The sequence below is a fragment of the Eschrichtius robustus genome, chromosome 4 (genome assembly GCF_028021215.1).
Source record: "Eschrichtius robustus isolate mEscRob2 chromosome 4, mEscRob2.pri, whole genome shotgun sequence".
NCBI classification, from domain to species: domain Eukaryota; kingdom Metazoa; phylum Chordata; class Mammalia; order Artiodactyla; family Eschrichtiidae; genus Eschrichtius; species Eschrichtius robustus.
This window is the reverse complement of record NC_090827.1, coordinates 114,469,491-114,492,149: the sequence shown is the minus strand read 5'-3', so window position 1 is coordinate 114,492,149 and position 22,659 is coordinate 114,469,491. Positions and strand designations below refer to the sequence as shown.

Genomic DNA, 22,659 nt, shown 5'->3' with positions numbered 1-22,659 from the left:
CAGATATCCCCCCTGAGAACCTGGTTTGAGCAGCACAGCCACCTGAAAATCCTCCGGGTTTCTCATTTGGTTTTAAATTATTTATTTCAAGCAGGGCAGCAATTCGCCTCACAACCAGCAATTTTCTTTCTTTCTGACCAATTGCCTCACCTTAAATGCCCTCACATTCATCTCTCTGCTTTGAGAGGGTTTGGTGAGAATAGATGACACAAAGCTTCCACGTCGTGGCTCAAATCCAAGAGGTCACATTCCAGAAATCAGGAGTGCATTTTTTCCCCACCTGTTGACTTTACTTTTTTTTCTGTTTCTTTTCGAAAAGCTCATAGGACAAAGGGTCTAAAAGACGTTTGTCTTGAATATGCGGTTTTGTAAAAATGGCATCTCTTTTTGTATCCAGCTTATTTTTTTTAACATCTTTATTGAGGTATAATTGCTTTACATTGCTGTTAGTTGCTGCTGTATAACAAAGTGAATCAGCTATACATATACATATATATCCATATCCCCTCCCTCTTGCGTCACCCTCCCTCCCACCCTCCCTATCCCACCCCTCTAGGTGGTCACAAAGCACCGAGCTGATCTCCCTGTGCTATGCTGCTGCTTCCCACTAGCTATCTATTTTACATTTGGTAGTGTATATATGTCAATGCCCCTCTCTCACTTAGTCTCAGCCTACCCTTCGCCATCCCCGTGTCCTCAAATCCATTCTCTACATCTGCGTCTTTATTCCTGTCCTAACCCTAGGTTCTTCAGAACTCTTTTTTTTTTTAGATTCCATATATATGTGTTAGCATATGGTATTTGTTTTTCTCTTTCTGACTTACTTGACTTTGTATGACAGATTCTAGGTCCATCCACCTCACTACAAATAACTCAATTTCGTTTCTTTTTATGGCTGAGTAATATTCCATTGTATGTATGTGCCACATCTTCTTTATCCATTCATCTGTCGATGGACACTTAGGTTGCTTCCATGTCCTGGCTATTGTAAACAGTGCTACAATGAGCATTGTGGTACACGACTCTTTTTGAATTATGGTTTTCTCAGGGTGTATGCCTAGTAGTGGGATTGCTGGGTCATATGGTAGTTCTATTTTTAATTTTTTGAGGAACCTACATACTGTTCTCCATAGTGGCTGTATCAGTTTACATTCCCACCAACAGTGCAAGAGGGTTCCCTTTTCTCCACACCCTCTCCAGCATTTACTGTTTGTAGATTTTTTGATGATGGCCATTCTGACTGGTGTGAGGTGATACCTCATTGTAGTTTTTTTTTTTTAACCTCATTGTAGTTTTGATTTGCATTTCTCTAATGATTAGTGATGTTGAGCATCCTTTCATGTGTTTGTTGGCAATCTGTATATCTTCTTTGGAGAAATGTCTATTTAGGTCTTCTGCCCATTTTTGGATTGGGTTGTTTGGTTTTTTGATATTGAGCTGCATGAGCTGCTTACAAATTTTGGAGATTAATCCTTTGTCAGTTGCTTCATTTGCAAATATTTTCTCCCATTCTGAGGGTTGTCTTTTTGTCTTGTTTGTGGTTTCCTTTACTGGGCAAAAGCTTTTAAGTTTCATTAGGTCCCATTTGTTTATTTTTGTTTTTATTTCCATTTCTCTAGCAGGTGGGTCAAAAAGGATCTTGCTGTGATTTATGTCATGGAGTGTTCTGCCTATGTTTTCCTCTAAGAGTTTGATAGTGTCTGGCCTTACATTTAGGTCTTTAATCCACTTTGAGTTTATTTTTGTGTATGGTGTTAGGGAGTGCTCTAATTTCATTCTTTTACATGTAGCTGTCCAGTTTTCCCAGCATCACTTACTGAAGAGGCTGTCTTTTCTCCACTGTATATTCTTGCCTCCTTTATCAAAAATAAGGTGACCATACGTGTGTGGGTTTATCTCTGGGCTTTCTATCCTGTTCCACTGATCTATATTTCTGTTTTTGTGCCAGTACCATACTGTCTTGATTACTGTTGCTTTGTAGTATAGTCTGAAGTCGGGGAGCCTGATTCCTCCAGCTCCATTTTTCTTTCTCAAGATTGCTTTGGCTATTCGGGGTCTTTTGTGTTTCCATACAAATTGTGAAATTTTTTGTTCTAGTTCTGTGATAAATGCCATTGGTAGTTTGACAGGGATTGCATTGAATCTGTAGATTGCTTTGGGTAGGATAGTCATTTTCACAGTGTTGATTCTTCCAATCCAAGAACATGGTATATCTCTCCCTCTGTTTGCATCATGTTTAATTTCTTTCATCAGTGACTTATAGTTTTCTGCATACAGGTCTTTTGTCTCCTTAGGTAGGTTTACTCCTAGGTATTTTATTCTTTTCATTGCAATGGTAAATGGGAGTGTTTCTTTAATTTCTCTTTCAGATTTTTTGTCATTAATGTATAGGAATGCAAGAGATTTCTGTGCATTAATTTTGTATCCTGCTACTTTACCAAATTCATTGATTAGCTCTAGTAGTTTTCTGGTAGCATCTTTAGGATTCTCTACGTATAGTATCATATAGTGATCTGAAAACAGTGACAGTTTTATTTCTTCTTTTCCAATTTGGATTCCTTTTATTTCTTTTTCTTCTCTGATTGCTGTGGCTAAAACTTCCAAAACTATGTTGAATAATACTGGTGAGAGTAGGCAACCTTGTCTTGTCCCTGATCTTAGAGGAAATGGTTTCAGTTTTTCACCATTGAGAAGGATGTTGGCTCTGGGATTGTCATATATGGCCTTTATTATGTTGAGGTAAGTTCCATCTATGCCTACTTTCTGGAGAGTTTTTATCATAAATTGGTGCTGCATTTTGTTGAAAGCTTTTTCTGCATCTATTGAGATGATCATATGGTTTTTCTCCTTCAATTTGTTAATATGGTGTGTCATCTTGATTGATTTGCATATTTTAAAGAATTCTTGCATTCCTGGGATAAACCCCACTTGATCATGGTGTATGATCCTTTTAATGTGCTGCTGGCCTCTGTTTGCTAGTATTTTGTTGAGGATTTTTGCATCTATGTTCATCAGCGTATTGGCCTGTAGTTTTCTTTTTTTGTAACATCTTTGTCTGGTTTTAGTATCAGGGTGATGGCGGCCTCGTAGAATGAGTTTGGGAGTGTTCCTCCCTCTGCTATATTTTGGAAGAGTTTGAGAAGGATAGGTGTTTTAGCTCTTCTCTAAATGTTTGACAGAATTCGCCTGTGAAGCCATCTGGTCCTGGGCTTTTGTTTGTTGGAAGATTTTTAATCACAGTTTCACTTTCAGTGCTTGCGATTGGTCTGTTTATATTTTCTATTTTTTCCTGCTTCAGTCTCAGAACGTTGTGCTTTTCTAAGAATTTGTCCATTTCTTCGAGGTTGTCCATTTTATTGGCATATAGTTGCTTGTAGTAATCTCTCATGATCCTTTGTATTTCTGCATTGTTAGTTGTTACTACTCCTTTTTCATTTCTAATTCTGTTGATTTGAGTCTTCTTCCTTTTTTTCTTAATGAGTCTGGCTAATGGTTTATCAATTTTGTTTATCTTCTCAAGGAACCAGCTTTTAGTTTTATTGATCTTTGCTATCATTTCCTTCATTTCTTGTTCATTTATTTCTGATCTGATCTTTATGATTTCTTTCCTTCTGCTAACTTTGGGGTTTTTTTTCTTCTTTCTCTAATTGCTTTAGGTGTAAGGTTAGGTTGTTTACCTGAGATTTTTCTTATTTCTTGAGGTAGGATTGTATTGCTGTAAACTTCCCTCTTGGAACTGCTTTTGCTGCCTCCCATAGGTTTTGGGCCATGGTGTTTTCATCGTCATTTGTTTCTAGGTATATTTTGATTTCCTCTTTGATTTCTTCAGTGATCTCTTGGTTATTTAGTAGCATATTGTTTAGCCTCCATGTGTTTGCATTTTTTACAGTTTTTTTTCCTGTAACTGATATCTAGTTTCATAGCATTGTGGTCGGAAAAGATACTCAGCTTATTTTTAATTAAGGAAATTCAGAGAGCAACCAGTTATGTGTAACTAGTAAGTGTCACCTCCCCCAGAATAGCTAGACAAGCAAAGCAGCAGGAAAGAGACTAAATGGGTAAAATACAAAACTGCCAGAAAGAGAGACTTCAGTGGCCTCTGTTAGAAAAGGACTTTTAGATGCTCCCATCTTGCCACCCTTTCTCCTGAGCAGGCAGGGTCTTCGAAACCCGACCATCGGTCCAAATCCTGGATCTGCATCGTATTAACTAAGAATAAAAATGACAACAACAGTAATGGCAATGATACCATTATTGGTGTTGGGGGAGGGTAATGAGGGCCTGGAATGTACTTGTTTTGCACACACAGCATACCATTAAGTTTTACATTCCCTAACAAGGGAGGCTTAGGAGTATTCCCCTTCGCCAGATTAGAGAAAGGGGCTAAGACAGGGAGGCAGAGTGCTGCTGTGTGGCCTCCACTTTGTCCATGCTCCCTGAGTCCACATCCTTGGGTGGTTAGATGCCTCTGACCCTGACTCTGCATCCCGTCATGGGACTCACCTTGGCCAGTGGGACTCTGGCAGATGTGTCCAAGCAGACTTGATAAGCGCTTGCACACTGGGACTTGTTCCTCTTGCTGCTCATTGGAACCCCGAAAACCCCATGGAAGAGGCTGGGTCACCCCATCTGGGGGTGAGAGACCACGTGGAACAGAGATGAGCCAGCCCTTGGGATCCCAAGACCAGCCCACCTGCTGGCAACCAAACATGAGCCTGAGAACATCCAAGGTCATTCAGCCGCTGACTGGCCTGCAGCCAACCTCAGCCATGGGAGAGAGAGCCCAGCAGAGACCAGCAGGGCTGGCCCAGATTAGAATTGCCCCACCAACCCTCAGAACTGTAAGCTCAGCAAAAGAATTATTGCCTTAAGCCATTATGTTTTGGTTTTGTTTTTTAATGCAGCAAAACCTAACTGATGAAGTTAACCTTGGTAAGTGTCAGAATCCAGGCCGGCTTAATCCATAGCCCTCACCCTTAACCACTTTACTGTCTCACGTTTCTGAGCCTCAGGGCCCTCATATGTAAAATGACAACAAAACAGTGTTTCACTGAAGTACAGTTGGCTTATAATATTATATTAGCTTCAGGTGTACAATATAGTGATTCAATATTTTTATACATTACAAAATGATCACCACTAAGTCTATTTATGATCTGTCATTATACAAAGTGATTGCAATAGCATTGACTATACCCTCTACGCTGTACATTCCATCCCATGACTTATTTATTTTATAACTGGAAGTTGGTACCTCAATCTCTGTCACCTATTTTGCTCAATGCCCCACCCCCTTCCCCTTTGGCAGCCACCCATTTTTCTCTATATCTATGAGTCTATTTCTGTTTTGCTATGTTTGTTCATTTGATTTTTTTTGCTAGATTCCACATATAAGTGAAAAAATACAGTATTTGTCTTTCTCTGTCTGACTTAATTCACTTAGCATGCTATCCTCTGGCTCACAGGCCATAAAAAACTGTCTACAGGCCAAATTTGTCCCAAGGGAGGTAGTTTACCAAATCCTGTTCTTTTCTAATATAAGCATTAAAATTCATAGCTTTTCCTCTAACTGCATCCAACAAATTTTGATATGCTGTATTTTCATTATCATTCTGTTAAATTTTTTTTTTATTATTTTTTTATTTTTATTTTTGGCTGCGTTGGGTCCTCGCCACTGCATGTGGGCTCTCTCTAGCTGGGGCGAGTGGGGGCCCCTCCCCATTGCGGCGCATGGGCTTCTCACTGTGGTGGCCTCTCTTGTTGCAGAGCAGGGGCTCTAGGTGATCGGGCTTCAAGAGTTGTGGCACGGGGGCTCAGCAGCTGTGGCTCCCGGGCTCTAGAGCGTAAAATATTTTTAATTTCCCTTGTAACTTCCTCTTTGACTCATGTAACACTTAGAGGTGTGTTTTTATTATTTTCCAAATTTAGGGGGGGTTCTTAGATATTGTTTGTGATTTCTAATTTAATTATACTGTGGTCAGAGAATATACGTATATGATTTCAATAAAAGATTTCAATCTTTTCAAACTTATCGAGGATTGTTCTATGCCCAGCGTTTGGTCCATCGTGGTGAATAAACCATGGCCGTTGAAAAAATATATATAACAGCCTTTCAGCGTTAGTGGGAGATCAAAGGTGATGAACTTCAGGAACATGATTGGTCAATTAGAAAATTCTACATGAACACCAGCCAGTATTCTCTCCAGTTAATGTTCTTTCTACAGGCTTCTCCCTTCTACTTGAATAGTGAGAGTTTGAGGTATTAAAAAATCCTGAATTATTTCCTGTCAGCAAAGCAATGAAAATAAATGAAGTCTCTTCCTCCCTGACCTCCTATACAGCCTCTTACTCTCATGCTCTCCCTTGTCATTCCCGTCACTCATAACGCCTGGTGCCCTCAGCTTATAAAAGATGGACAAGGAAGGGAACTAGACCTTAACGACTTCATACAGGGTTCCAGCAGCATTAGGCAGTGTACGTATGCACGCGCACACACACACACACACACACACACACACACGTCTTCATGTCAGCCTTTTAACAGCCCTCTAAGGTAGCTATTGTTATCTCCATTTACAGATGAGGAAACTGAGGCTCAGAACCATTCAGTAACTTATCAAAAGTCAGTAATTGGCAAATAGCAGAGCTGGGATCCAATCCCAGGGGTTTCTAATCCTAAAGCTTGTGATCTTTCCACAAAGGCCTGAAAGTAACACTCTACGGATTTGTGTATTTAGAAAGAAAGCAGGGTTGGCTTGTTGGTTTTGACAATATATTTTGAGTCTTCTACTCTCACAGGCCATGGCCAGAATCAGGCCATGTCTTGCCACTTCCACCTCCGCCATCCTGTCCTACTCATAGCTATCACCCCTGGATGGATGGCCTTCCCACCCCACTCCTGCCCTCCCGCTACCTTCTCTCTACACAGAAGTAGGAGGAATCTTATTGAATCATAAACCAACTCTTGTCACATTCCTCTCAACCCTCCCCCGGCTTCCCATCACACTCAGCACAAATCCGCAGTCCTCACTGTGACCTACAAGGTCCTGTGGGATCTGACTGGCCCCTCTTCAACTCATCTGCATCCACTCTCCCCCTGGCTCACCGAGCTCCACCACACTGGCCTCCTGACTCTTTCTTGAACTTGCCAAGCATGCTTCCGCTTCAGGGTCACTGTCCTCTTCTCTCTGCCAGGTACACAGTTCCCACAATATTCATTTGTTTCTTGCCCTTGGTTCATTCTGGTCTCTGCTCATTTGTTTCCTCCTCCAAGCAGCCTTCCCTGAGTCTTATTTAAAATAGCCCTTGCTATCTTCCTGTGCTGCTTCTTTTCCTCCTAGGGCTTACCATTATCTACCTCATATATCTAATTACCTATCTGTCCACCCACCAGAACGTAAGCTCCAGGTGTAGGGACTGGGGGCTCCTGTTCACCACTGTGTCCCCAGTGTAGACCGCAAGGCACAGCATGTGCTCTGTAAATGCTGCTTGGTAAACACATGAAAGAATGAATGAGGGGCTTCCCTGGAGGTCCAGTGGTTAAGACTTCGCCTTTCAATGCAGGGGTGCGGGTTCGATCCCTGGTAGGGGAGCTAAAATCCCACATGCCTCGAGGCCGAAAAACCAAAACATAAAACAGAAGCAATATTGTAACAAAGTCAATAAAGACTTTAAAAATGGTCCACATCAAAAAAAAGCGTTAAAAAAAAAAAACAAAAAAGAATGAATGAGTCAGAGGCCCAGACAGGAAACATAATCCTCATAAAGACTCCCTGGAAACCACCGACAACTTGGAATATGAGTTTTATGGTGAAGATGACAAATAGAATGCGTGATGTGCCGAAGACCATCCAGGTCTTTGGAGTTGGTTTGGGTCCGTCCCAGTCAGTGCTTCTCCATTAGAGGAGCATCGTGGGTGGGTGGTCCGTCCCATGGGACTGCCCCACTTTATGCAGGGTTCTTGTGTTCTCGGTCTCTGCCAATTCAATATCAGTAGGGATGCATGTGACAGCCACAAGTACCCCTCACATTTTGAAACCCCCCTCAGGAATGTGTTACTGTCCCCTCTCCTGCCATGGTGAAGGCTCACCTCCATCCACGCCCATGATGAAGCGTCCCATGATAAGCATTTCAAAGGCTCCTGCTTGGAGAGAACAGGCCATCAGCAACGTGGCAGAAATTGCAAACCCATTGTTGACCAGCAAAGTGTATTTCCTGGAAGAAAAGGAGGGGTTTGATGAGGCTGCCACTGGCCTGTGTATCCCCGGAACAGGATCCAGGTCCCCCCCACCCCCATTGCCAACTTTGGCCATATGACCCTGAGCAAGGCACTTCCTTCCTCTGGGTTCATTACCACGGTTGATTAGGTCACCTCCGAAGGCACTGTGAGCCCTGATATTCTATGAATCTCCCTGTTGCAATATTTTATCTCATAGGTTCTAAGACCTTCATTTAACATTACAAAGTCAAAATGCGTCTTACAATCCATGAGTCAGATGTCAGGCAGGGAAATGAAAACTACTCTAGTTAGTTTCACAGAGTGAATTAACACAGGGAACTGGTTAAGGTCACTGCTGGGGCTGGCAGGCAATTCAGGCAAACTAAAGGGAGCAAGTCCCTTGTCCCTCCTCTTCTAGTGCCCCTGTGGCAAAGGGCAGGTGAGGCATGCAGGTCTCAGCCCCTGCATCACAGAGCAGAGCACAGAAGGGTACTTTTGGAGCTGGGAGCAATAGCTTGTTAATCAGCACACCTACAGCATCCTATGACTTCAGTCCTAGGAGACCTCCCTTCCTTCCTTCCCTCCCTCCCTTCTTCCTTCCTTCCTTCCCTCCCTCCCTTCTTCCTTCCTTCCTTCCCCCCCTCCCTCCCTTCTTCCTTCCTTCCTTCCTTCCTCCCTCCCTCCCTCCCTCTCTTCCTCTCTCTCTTTCTTTCTTTCTTTCTTTTGCTCTGCAGTTCATGTAACAATGTTTCTTATACCTAATGGCACCTTCAATTTAATGAACCATAGCATGAAGCATGAGGCTGAGCTAATCCCCTCAAACGAGGTCAGCCAAATTCCTTTGGCAAGACTTACTATTCATTGCTCCTTGTTAGGACCACTACCACTGTTTTATATGAATATATAACATATTCCTAAGACCTCATGGTTGAGAAGCATAACTTGTTTGGAGGCCTGGGGACCTGGGTTCCTGCACCAGCTCTCTCTTTTATGATCTAGGGGACTTCGTACTTCATTGCTCTGTGCTTTCCTTGCCTCACCTGCAAAATGATCTTAATAGCTCACACTAATTGAACTTTTGCTATATGACAGACCCCATTCTAAGCATTTTACATGAGTAGCTTATTTACTGCTCAAAAGGACCCTGTGAAGTAGGTACTATTCTTATCTCTGCTCTATAGATAAGTTAACTGGGACACAGATAAATTAGTGACTTGTTTTAGGTCATACAACTAATGAATCAAGTAGCTGGGGAAACAGCCTCTCACAGGATACTTTTTCCCTAAAGACTCAATGATCTAACAGTATTAAACTGTTTTAGAAATTGTAAGAAGCTAGCGCTTGAAAGGGAACTTCGTTATTACTTGTAGGAGTTAGCTCTCTTAACTTCCGGGCCAAAGTTCTTTCTACTATTTTTGATTTATCTCAAGCTGTTCATTTAATTTTTTTCCCTTTCCTACAACTTCTTGGAGAACCCCAAACTTAGTGAATTTTGCAGCTCAATTAGGATGGTATAAAGGCTGCTCATTGCAACTTCTTCTATAACAGCAAATGATTGAAACAACCCAAGTGTCCATTAATAAGGGGCTATTTAAATAAATTATGATACATATATAAAGTGGCATATTATGCAGACATTAAAATAGAGGTAGCCTTCTATATTCTGATATGGAAAAATCTCAGAGATGTATTGTTAAGTGCAAAGAATAAGATACAGAACTTTATGTAGAATATGCAACAACTTACGTGATAAAGTGTGTGTTTGTGTGTGTGTGTGTAGAGATAGGCACAAATCTTGGAAAAGGTACACAAAAAGCTGGTAACACTGATTGTCTCCAAGGAGGAGACAGAAGACAGAAACAAAAACGAAACTTTCGACTTTATATTTAATTGGTCCTTTTGAAAGTTAAGTCACATGAATGTATTAATTATTAAAAAATAAATATGATTTCAAATTCGTCTTTCAAAAGATTAATTTAACTGGACCTTATGATGGCGAAAAAAATTTAGCAGAGACTTAAAACAAAAATTCCAATCTAGAGTAACCTCCCTTATTCTGATGCCACAGGTCACAGCCTCAGGATTCAAGAAAGATAAGTCTGAAGACACCAATTTCTGTTATTGGTGAAAGCTCAAAGCAGGATGCGAATACCCTGCACCCCATGGCACTGCTCCATGTTCAGGGCCCTACCCCTCAGTCCTCTGAGGAACTAATGTGTCAGCCTTGAGAGGAAAGCGGGGCAATGGCTGGAGGGAGTGGCAGGAAGACCTGGACCCTCCTCACAGAAGCTTTCACTGGGGTTCCACTCATCATGTATTTAGTGAGTGCTAGACACCGGGTCTACCTCAGGATTATGGGAGTCATCCCCGTCCTCCGCATCATGGGCTTTAGAGCCTAGTGAGGAACACAGACGGCAAATAAATCACACAAGTCAATTAGTGACCATCTGTGACTTCTATAAGTAAAGATATAGAAAATATGAGATTGTATAACTCAGAACTGTGCCTACCATTTGCCTGTTTGCGCTCGGCTCCCTTCTTTCTCTGCCCGGCTCTGCTTCAGGGGGAACTACCTTTCCCAGGCTCCCTTGCTTCTGGCTTCCTGGGAGGATTGGCCAATGAGAGGCCTGATGTCCGTCTAGAGGGCGGGGAAGGGGAGAAGCAGGGTATTTCCCCCTCTCTGTGCTCCATTCCAGCAGCTCTGTGTCTCCTCCTCTGCCCTAGCCTTCTCTCTGTAGTCCCAGCAACCTGCTCACTAAAGTATGGCCCTGGCTTTTAAACCCAGGAATGCTGCTTCTCCCTTTTGGACCTTCCATCTCATGGGTGGTAGCAGCTTGTCCGTAAAAAAAAAAAAAAAAAAAAAAAAGATTTCTCACAACATGCCCAAATATTCTCCCTGTAGCTCCACCTCTGGGTCTCAGTTCCCGCCTTGAGGCCACACAGGACAAACCCCTGTTGCTGTAGAGGCTAGTGTAAGGTAAGTTTGTGAAGAGATTGTTGAGGGAGGAGAGGCAGGAGGGGGATGCTGTGGCCAGATTTGGAGGGTTCTTGGATGTTGGACAAAACAATATGTTCTATAATCCATAGACAATGAGAAATAAAGGGCTTGATTAGGAATCATACCTCAATTCCTATCCTCAGACACTTTGTCCACTGCCCTACTTCAGTTAAACTGGACATTTGATACTAGGATGATATTAATGATATCCATAAAAATAATGTTAGCATTATTTAGTGGTTCTCCAGTCTGGTTGTGCATCAGATTTACCAAGAGCACATACAAATATGAGATTCTTGGGTCCACCACTAGAGAATTTTAATCCTTGGTGCAGACTCAGTGTGATACCTTTAATATAGTACTAAGAAAGAGCATGGCTTTTATGTAAATTATTTCATCTCATTTCATCTTTAACACTTGTAGTTATCAGTGTTAACGAAATCATCAGTTCACAGAGGAAGAGGTAAGGACTACTTCATCCCCCACCACCAAATTCACCCACCTACCTGCATTGGATGAAACTGCCCCAGTGATGTAAGGTCTATCAGTGTCATTGTGCATCCCTACCCCAGTAAAGGATTTGTTCCCTCTCTACTCAATCATTCCCATATAAACACATCTAAATATTGTCTCTCTTCTCCTCATCCCTCTGCTCCTTGTCTTGGCTCCCTTTTAGAGTGAAACCCCTTCATGAATGTTGTCTGCTCATCTTCTAGTCTTTCCTCACCCCCACTCTGATTAGATCATTTCTACCACTCTATGGAGATTGCCTTTGTGAAGGTCATCAACAACCTCTACCTTGACAAACAACTGCCAATTCTCTGCCTTCCCCTGGTACAACCTCTCAGCAGCATTTGACGTGGTTGACCACACCCTCTTTCTTGAAACACAATCTTCTCTGGACATCTGGGATTGCACCCTCTCCCATTTTTCTCCCTACCAGCCTCACCTTCTCAGTCTCTAGGCTGGTTTGTCCTCACCTCGCTGAGCCTTGAAACTTGGGGTGCCCAGAGCTCCGGCTCATCTCTCTCCTAGTCTCACCTCTCTCTACACTGCCTCCCTGGGTGATCCCATCCAGTTCATCCCTCTAACCGATGACAATTCCCAACTGTATCTCTGGATGCAGATTCTCCTCTCAACTTTAGACTTACATACCCAACTGCCTCCTGGACTCTTCCACTAGCATATTTAGTAGGTATCTCAAACCAAGCGTATTTAAAATAGAATTCTTGAATTCCCACTACTAAATCCCTCCCTGCCCCCAAATGCATGCCAAATCCCTCTTCCCATAGACTTTTTCATAAACAAAGCCACTACCTTCCTAGTGGCTTAGGCAAATATCTGGGAATACTACTTACATCTTTTATTTTCTTCATGACCCATATACAATCCATCACTGAGTCCTATCTATACTACTTCCAAGATATATCCCAAATCAAACCACTTCTCCCATTTACAGCCCCACAATATGGCAGTGGTCCAGACCACCATCATACTACACTCATAAAACTGCAATAGGCTCACACACATTCTTGCCCTGCTGAAGTTCATGGTCCACAGAGCAGCCAAAGTTATCCTCTCATAGCACACTGACATACTTTTTCTTACTTAAAACCTGCTAGTGGCTTCCCACTGCACTTAGAATAAACTCTTCACCAGGGCCTGTAAAGCCCTGCATGAGATGGCTTTTGCCACATCATCTCATACTCTCACCTTCATGCTCATGAGCCTTCCCATGGTCCCTCAGGTGTGCCAGGCTGCTTCCTAACTCATGGCCCTCATCCTCGGTGCCCCTCTAGTCACTGCATGAGTCTTATCTTACTAAAGTCTCAACTCAAATGCAACCTCCTGACACTCTTTGACATGGCTGCTTCCCCCAAATGCAGAGTTCATCCCCCTCCATCCTCTCACCCTGTTCTATTTTCTTCACAGTCCCAACACTGTAGAAAATTATCCTCTGTATTTATTTGCTTTATGCTAGTTGTGCATCTTCCCCTACTAGAATGTAAGTGCTATGGGGTCAGCGACTTTGTCTTGCCACTGTATCCGCAGCAACTACACCAGATCCCGGCATATGCAGGTGTCCCAGATATATTTGCTGCATAAATGAAGGGAATGAATCTAGGAGCCAAGTCATGTGGACCCAACTCACCCAACGTGGCCCAGCTCTGATCTGCCCTGAATCTCACTTTAGCTTCTACGTCTATGGGCTGGAGAGCTGCCGTTCGCCCGAATCCACGTCCAGTAATGTTCCCGCTCGGACAGCCCAGCCACACACTAATTGAACAACTTTGGGCAGGTTTCTTACTCTCTCTCAGCCTTGATTTACCCCTCTGTAAAATGGATATAATAATGTCTATCTTGTAAGGCGTCTATGAGAATGATTTATGTAAAGTGCTTAGGATGGCACCTGGAACATATTTAGAGCTTCAATTAATTTAAAAAGAAATAAAATAAGCCCATGGTGATAGCTAACATTCACAGAGTTCTTATGATGTGCCAGGCACTGTTTTAAGTGTTTTATACTCACTGAAGACCCTAGAAGTCAAGTAATCTTGTTACCCCATTTCTCACATGAAGAAACAGATCTAGAAGTTAAGTACTTGGCCAAGGTCACATGCTATTAAATGGGAGATTTGGCATTCCAGGAGCCAGGATACTAAGGCCGCTCACAATGGTGGCTGCCATATTTATTCACAGCCATTCATCTTTCAACAATCATTTATTCATTCAACTGACATTCATTCACTCAGCACATGTTTGAGGGTGGATTGGGTGCTGAGCATCATTCTAGGCTCTGGCACACAGCCACGAACACGGCTAAGTCCCTGCACAAGTAAAAATAAAACATATGTAGCATATCAGATGGTGATAAATGCTGTACAGAAAACGAAAGCAGGGAAGGGAGTGTACTTTTACACAGAGTGGCCAGGGAGGGCTTCCCCAAGAAGGTAACACCTGACCACAGACTTAAAGACAGTGCAGTGTGTGATTTGAAGAAAGAGCAGACGTGAGCCATATGGACACTGGGGTACAGCAATCCTGGCAGAGAAGAGCCAGACGTGGGCTATTTCAGGAACATCAGTGAGGCCAGCATGGCTGGAAGCATTGAAGAACCAGAGAGCAAGCAGTAGAAGGTGAAGGTGGAGGGGAGTGGTAAAGAGCTCATAAGGGGTTTGTATGCCACCAAGAGAGCTTGGGTTTCTACCCTGAGTGAGATAGGCAACCACTAGAAGATTCTAAGGAGAGAAGTGTCATGGCCTGACCACTTAGCCTTCTGTGTCAACCCTGGGCTGTAGGGGTAAGCGTGGGAGCAGGGAGACCAACTGGGAATACTGCAATAGATCAGGCAAGTGCTAATAGGAATTTGCACCGGGATGGTAGCAGTGGAGGGAGTGAGCCAGTAGCAGCGGAGGGAGCGCCAGATCTTGGTGTGTTTTGAAGACTGAGCTGCTGGAATTTGTTGGTTGTGATATTGTGATTCGTAATAACAAAAATATACACAGTCTTTGTCCCTGGTTTCCAGCTCACACTTCCTGAAACCCGTGGAAATTCCCAAGTGATGAGAGCAATGAGGGCATCTTTTGTTATAATATTTAGTCTCTTGTACTCAGTTCCTGAAATTGCCTCAGAGCCATAAAGATGAAATAGATGCCCTGTTATTCATAACAAGCCCCTTTTCACCACAACTGGGTTTATGTCAATGAGGTGACTTTCGGAAAGGAGCTAAGGGTGGGGGATTGTTGCCAGTGGAGCCAACCATGTGATCAGAAGATTGAGACTTTCAATGCCATCCCCAACCTCCAGAGACAGGAGAGGGGCTGGAGATTGAGTTCAATCACCAATGGCCAATGACCTGAGCAACTTGTGCCTATGTAATAAAGCTTCCATAAAAACACAAAAGGACAGGGTTTGAAGAGCTTCCAGGTTGATGAACACGTATAGATTTGGAGAGAGTGGTGCACTCAGAGAGAGCATGGAAGCTCCGTGCCCTTTCCCCATACCTTGCCCTACGCATCTTTTCCACCTGGCTGTTCCTGAACTATATCCTTCCATAATAAACCAGTGATCTACTAAGGAAAATGTTTCTCTGGGTTCTGTGACCTGCTCTAGCAAATTAATCAAACTGGAAGAGGGGGGTCGTTGGAACCTCTGACTTATAGCCATTGGGTCAGAAGCACAGCTGACAACCTGGACTTGCAATTAGCATCTGAAGTTGGGGCGGGGGCAGTCTTGTGAGACTAAACCCTTAACCTGAAACCCGAGGCAGGGGGTCGTTGGAACCTCTAATCTATAGTCAGTTGGTCAGAAACACAGGTGACAACCTGGGCTTGTGACTGGCGTCTGAACTGGGGGAGGGGGCAGTCTTGTAGGACTGAGCCCTCAGTCTTGTAATCTGATGCCATCTCTAGGTAGATGGTGTCAGAATGGAGTTGAATTATAGGACACCCAGCTGGTGTCCGGAGAATTGCTTGATGGTGTGTGGGAACACCCTCCCCGCCACACATGTTGGAAATTGGGGTTCAGAACCCAAAATACTGATGAATTGGATAGAGGTGGAGAGAAATAGAGGAGCCAGTGATGGCTCCCAGGGCTTTGGTCTGAGCTCCTGCACTAGATGTGATGATGTATTTTGTGCTATGCAGGGGATGTTAAAATCACATTCAAGTCTGATTTGAAACATTTGCAAATTGGGCTGCACACCCTCTAAGCAAGTTCATCATATTAATATATTCCTTCCCAAAATAACCCCCAGCATGACAGTATCCCAGTGAGGATAGAAACCTTATTTGCAGATAATTCACAAAGCTGACTCACTCAGGTTCAGAGACGGGGATTTTAATCATTGTGTTTCCATATTTTTCCCAGGCATGACATGCAGCAGAACAAGGGGGGCCAGCACCATGCCGTTTCTGAGAGCAGAACTCCAGCGCCCCCTGGGAACCCCACTGCGGACACCGGCTTCACTGTTTTGAGCTTCTCCAGGGGTGAAGAATCTCCCCAGTGCAGCCCAGATCATCAGCTCTTGGCAGAAGAAGTCAAATTCAAGGAACAGCAATAGGATAATGAGGAGATTGAAGCCCATATCCTTGAGAAATGGCCAAAGGGACTGGGGACACTTAGCCTAGACAAGAGAAAGCTCAGAGAAAGTGTGAGAGCTGCCTTCCACTATGTTACGCTTTAACATGATGCACAGGACCAGGATCAAGTGGTGGAAGATACAGGGAGTGCTATTTCAGTTTGGATTTGGAAAGTTGCAAAGTACTTTTCATTAAGTCCTAGTGAAATGGGGGAAACTCTAGAGATACTGGCTCCTACCACTTACCCTTCCAACAGTTCTTTAGCCTGACCAAGCCTGTAAGCCAAGATGGTATCTAGCTTCTACCATCTGTCACCCTCCTCATGTCTGTCCATTTCTTCTTATCCAGTTTGAATTCCAAGGCCCATCATTTTAAACATTCATACACCCTCAACTCCTTGATCCAGTGACCCACTCCCTTCATTCTATGTGTCTGACAAAAGCCCAGCCCTGGTTAGATCTCAGCCTACCTTGCACATGCGTACAAAACTCATCTTGGCTGGGAAAAACACAGAATTATGTTGACTGGTCTCACTTGAAATTCATGACCACTCATCTCCAGCAGACTTTAGGGCCCCCTAGCAACCATTCTAGAGTTTCCTGGTTTGTTCAATCTCCTGGTCTCCTAGGGGACTATTTCTATATCTTCTCTCTCTTTTAATCCCCTTGTCCTGTTTCTCAGCTGATGACCTTGCTTCCTCTTCCACCAAGAAAGCAGAGGAAATCCGAAAAGACCCTCCACATGTTCCTTCCACGTGGACGGACTTACCTGCATCTGCGCCCACACACTCTGCCTTCCGTCCTGTTTCTACAGATGGATTCTCCCCACTCCTATCTGAAATCGATTCCTCCAATTACCTGCTAGTTCCCCACCCACTCCAACCTGCTTGAGGATATTGCTTCAGCGAGCTTCACCCCTTGCTCCTGACTATCCATTTTCCCCTCTCTGCTGGAACATCTCATTAACATGCTGTTGTAGCTCCCATCTTAAGACAAAACACAAACAATTCTCCTGATCCTACGTCTTCCTCCATTTATCACATCATTCTCTCTGTTCCACTTTATAGTAAAACTCCTCAAAGAGTGGTCCACGCTCACTGTCTCCAGTTCTTGTCTCTTTCTCTCTTAAACCCAAGCTAGAGACTCCAGGAGACAAGGAACCTGCATCCCTGAGACCAGATAACGGGGGTGGCTCGGCCAGAGACGGTTTCCGGTCCCTTATGCTCCCCTGTCCTCATTCCTCTCCTAAATCACAGATGAGCCATATGCTTCAGCCAGGATCAATCCCATTGCTGGACCTGCTGGTGACCAGGACCACCTGACTCCAAGGACCCCCAGCTCCACCCAAACTTCCGTCCAAGTCACCCATCTGGGCCCCTTTCTTTGGATCCCATCCCAGCCTTAGACATTGAGCTCAGCCTCCTCTTCCTCCGGGACAGCCACCATCAGAGACAAAAAACGAGGCATCGGGATGCAGTTTCCATCCACACCACATGATGGGAAGAGTGCAGCTTTGTGGTCTAACAGACCTGTGTCTGAATCAGGTCAACCCCATTCTTTGTCACCTTGGGCAAGTTGCTGGGCCTCTCAGGGCCTCTGGTTTACAATAATACAGAGAGCTGTAAGAAGTAAATGATGTACCATATGTCAAGAACTGGTCTATAGCTGGAGGTGAATAAATGGTAGCCAACTTCTTTAATTTTTGCTCCTTTTCTCCCCTACAGAGTTACTATTCAAGCTGAGACTCAATTCAACTTTTACGCTCATAATGATGAGTTACTATTCAAGCTGAGACTCAATTCAACTTTTACACTCATAATGATGAAAAAAGGAATTGGCAGCTCCTTGGGGTATGACAACCAAAGCCCTTGGATCAATCTCTCTCTGCATCCTAGGACTCTTCCATCACTTAGAAATTTAGTACTTTTCAAATACATTTTCTCTTTTGCTTTCCTTCTGTTTTGTTTTGCTGCCATGTTACTGAGGATGGTAAAGCCACTTTGATCACCTTCATTTCACACGCAGGAAAAGTGCTGGCTGAGAGGTGAGAGGTGGCAAAGTCCCACGTCACACAATTGGCAAGTTGGGGAGTCAGGACTTGCTGGTCCATGACATCCGATTCCAGTGTTCCTTTTCCTGTACCAGCTGCTTGGCTTCAGAGCTTTCTTCTGGGGCAGGCTTGGGGCATAAGTGCCCACGGCCAGATATAAGGTAGGTATGTGTCACAGGCAATAGTGTCTGGGGCCAGGGGTGACTCCATCTACTGGAATAGGGAAGAGGACTTGGGGCCACAGGCTTAGCAACAGTGCCTTGGAGACCCTGGCCAGTGGTGCCAGTCTGGGGGCCAGCTGGTCACTTATCCATTGTCAAATAGTCAAGGATGTTCCAAGACCATTGCCAGCAGGACACTAATTATGATCTCCTTCACAAATGGAAAGATCACGGTGCCGCGGCTGACGTGTGTTGGTTCCTACCTGAGCTCAGGCACTGTGTGAGCTGGCTGAGTTTGGCCAGATGCTCTGACCTTGCTCAGTTCCCATTCTCCATCGATAGACCCCACGGAGTCGAAAGAATTAAACAAGAGGGTGTGTGTGAGTGCCTGAAACATTGGGGGACCTCAGAAAACGGCAGCCCTGACTCCATTCCACGATCGTTGTACCTCCCGTGTACTGAGTTCTCATTGGCTACTGCCCTGGAAGTGCCCTTGGGGACACAGAGAATGTTGGCAGCTCCTCTACCTCACTGGGGTACCACAGGCCTTTATGAGTATCACATGATGTTTTCAGATGGCCTCCTGCCCCAGCCTATGGAAAGGCTGCTCTGAACCCCATCGGTTCTAATTTGGGGATGTGAGGCTGAGTGTAAAGGAGTGGGCAGCACCATTATTAACACTGTTTTTGTAGCCCCAAGGCCGGGGGGGATTTCCTGGGGTCTGATGAATCTCTTTGCTAATTCAGGTCAGTGCAATGTGGAGATTTGTGGAGTCCCTACTATGTATGGGTGTCAAGGTGATGATGAGTAAATAATATGGTAGATAATAATAGCTTCTCTTCATTGACCTACTGCTAATGGGCCATTCCCCCTCCATTAATTTTCTTTAGCCCTTACAGCATCCCCTGCAGGGCAGCAACTATTGACTCCATTTTATAGGCGACGGAACTGAGGTTCAAATACATTAAATGACTTGGCCAAGCCCACACATCCAGGACGTAGAAGACTCATGATTCAAGTTCACACACGATTGCTCTAGAGACTACTCTTTCCATTAACACCTCAATATCCCCCAGGAAGTTGCTATGAGAAAGGACAGAGAGAAAATGTTTGGGGGGAATTTACTGATAACTCAATCTTATACGAGAGAAGGCCTCACGTAAAAAATGAATGAGGAATGAAGCTCAGAGGTAAATTGGATCCGACTAGAGGGGGCGAGGATTGGGAATTTCAACACGAAATTGATACTCACTGCAGCCCTGTTTGTAATGGAAAGGATGTGAAATAACCTGAATGTCTCTCAATAGGGAACTGGTTAAATAAGTTATCATCCAGTCATACAACGGAAGACTGTCTAAGCAACTGATTTTTAAAAAGCAGATCTATCGGTACTTATGTGGAACAATCTCTAAGACACTGTGCTGACTCTTCTCCATTTGCTCCTGTAAATGGATCCCTCCCCTCTCTCCCTGCTCTGCTCTGTGCCCTGGGAGCTGGTCCTCCTGAACTGCACCAACAAGACTCCTGAGTTTTCAGGCTTCCACTTGGGTTTGACCAATGAGGGGCACCAGCAGCAGACTGGGGGGCAGGAGGAGAGAGGAGCCAGGGTATTTCTTCCTAGCTCCTCCCTGTTTGCACAGTAGGGTTCTGACACAGCCTGGCGCCTCTACAACCTCAGCGGCTGCCTGTCAGCCCATCGCCCATGGATTCACTTCTCCTTGGCCTCCGGTACCCTATTTCCGCTCCTTGCCCTTCTGGCGTTAAAACTTCTCCAGTTGGACTGAATGGAACTCTGTTGCCTGCTGGGATCCTGACTCTGATACGGGCATATTTATGAACATTACAGAAGGGATCTCCAAACAGAGATGGCCCCCGCTGACCTCCCAAGAACCTTTCCGATCAACTTCACCAGGAACGTCCCCACGAGTCCACCGATGGCGAATATGGACACGGTCACAGACCAGAGCAGGGTCAGAGTATCCAGGTCTATCCGATGTCCATGCCTTCTCTCCCACGACTCATTGTAAAAGGTCTTGATGTACTGAAAACAAACAACAAACCATGTTATTCCCCTGTCCCATTCTGCTGTCCTCGAAGCCAGTCAGTTTATAAACAAAACAGCTTTTATGGAGTGCGGTCTTCGTGCCAGGCACTTTGCTAAGCTCTCTTTGAGCTTTACTTCCTTGAATCCTTCTCACACCTTTTGTGGATGCGCCCTAGTTTTACATCCTTTTGCAGACAGGGAAACTGAGGCTCAGAGAGACAAAGTGACTTGCTCAGCTAAGTGGCAAATCTGGGAGTCAAACTCAGACCTGACTCTGAACTTAGGGGAACCGCAGAGCAGGATCACCTCAGGAATGTGTTTAAAACGTACGTACCTAACATAAGGGAAAATATTTACCACCTAGACAGGTAAGGATTCAAGGCACACAAAAACACTAACCATAAAAGAAAAACAAAATGCTCATTTGCATTTACAAATGTTTTCAGTATTTTGATGTTCACAACATACTTTTGTTAAGATATACCTTGTATTTATACAATGTACTGTTGTGTAATTAAGAATTTGGCCGGCCTTTCTGGAACCCAGCAGGACCCTACGGGACCTTCCTGGGACAGACCCCCTCCCCCAGAGCCTCTGCAGTAGCCCTCTCTGAAGGACCTAGATAACAGCGTCAGATGCACATTTCCTGAGTTGTTTTCCAGATGCTAAAACCCTTACCAAATGGAAGATGTTAACGGCTTGATGACCATGAGCACGTAGCCCCAAACCTACAGGTGCCAAACTGGCACAAAAACAGAAATATAGATCAATGGAACAGGATAGAAAGCCCAGAGATAAACCCACGCACATATGGTCACCTTATCTTTGATAAAGGAGGCAAGAATATAGTGAAGAAAAGACAGCCTCTTCAATAAGTGGTGCTGGGAAAACTGGACAGCTACATGTAAAAGAATGAAATTAGAACACTCCCTAACACCATACACAAAAATAAACTCAAAATGGATTAAAGACCTAAATGTAAGGCCAGACATTATCAAACGCTTAGAGGAAAACATAGGCAGAACACTCTATGACATAAATCACAGCAAGATCCTTTTTGACCCACCTCCTTGAGAAATGGAAATAAAAACAAAAATAAACAAATGGGACCTAATGAAACTTAAAAGCTTTTGCACAGTAAAGGAAACCATAAACAAGACCAAAAGACAACCCTCAGAATGGGAGAAAATATTTGCAAATGAAGCAACTGACAAACGATTAATCTCCAAAATTTACAAGCAGCTCATGCAGCTCAATATCAAAAAAACCGACAACCCAATCCAAAAATGGGCAGAAGACCTAAATAGACATTTCTCCAAAGAAGATATACAGATTGCCAACAGACACATGAAAGGATGCTCAACATCATTAATCATTAGAGAAATGTAAATCAAAACTACAATGAGATATCATCTCACACTGGTCAGAATGGCCATCATCAAAAAATCTAGAAACAATGAATGCTGGAGAGGGTGTGGAGAAAAGGGAACACTCTTGCACTGTTGGTGGGAATGTAAATTGATACAGCCACTATGGAGAACAGTATGGAGGTTCCTGAAAAAACTAAAAATAGAACTACCATGTGACCCAGCAATCCCACTGCTGGGCACATACCCTGAGAAAACCATAATTCAAAAAGAGTCATGTACGAAAATGTTCATTGCAGCTCTATTTACAATAGCCAGGACATGGAAACAACCTAAGTGTCCATCAACAGATGAATGGATAAAGAAGATGTGGCACATAGATACAATGGAATATTACTCAGCCATAAAACGAAACGAAATTGAGTTATTTGTAGTGAGGTGGATGCACCTAGAGTCTGTCATACAGAGTGAAGTAAGTCAGAAAGAGAAAAACAAATACAGTATGCTAACACATATATATGGAATCTAAGGAAAAAAAAAAAAAAAAAGGAAGGTCATGAAGAACCTAGGGGCAAGACAGGAATAAAGACACAGACCTACTAGAGAATGGACTTGAGGATATGGGGAGGGGGAAGGGTAAGCTGTGACAAAGTGAGAGAGTGGCATGGACATATATATATACACTACCAAACGTAAAATAGATAGCTAGTGGGAAGCAGCCGCATAGCACAGGGAGATCAG

The 22,659-nt window shown here is 43.9% G+C and overlaps 1 protein-coding gene across 3 annotated transcripts in view; it reads right to left on the bottom strand.

Annotated features, from left to right (window-relative positions):
* SLC2A9 (solute carrier family 2 member 9) overlaps positions 1–22,659 on the bottom strand; it is a 209,077-nt gene that overhangs the window by 160,847 nt on the left and 25,571 nt on the right. For all 3 annotated transcript variants that reach the window (XM_068542280.1, XM_068542278.1, XM_068542279.1), the window contains 2 exons: positions 20,388–20,548; positions 8,090–8,214 (listed from right to left, as the gene is read on the bottom strand). In XM_068542280.1, the coding sequence (XP_068398381.1) occupies positions 8,090–8,214; positions 20,388–20,548 (286 nt within the window). The remainder of the gene's footprint in view (positions 1–8,089; positions 8,215–20,387; positions 20,549–22,659) is intronic.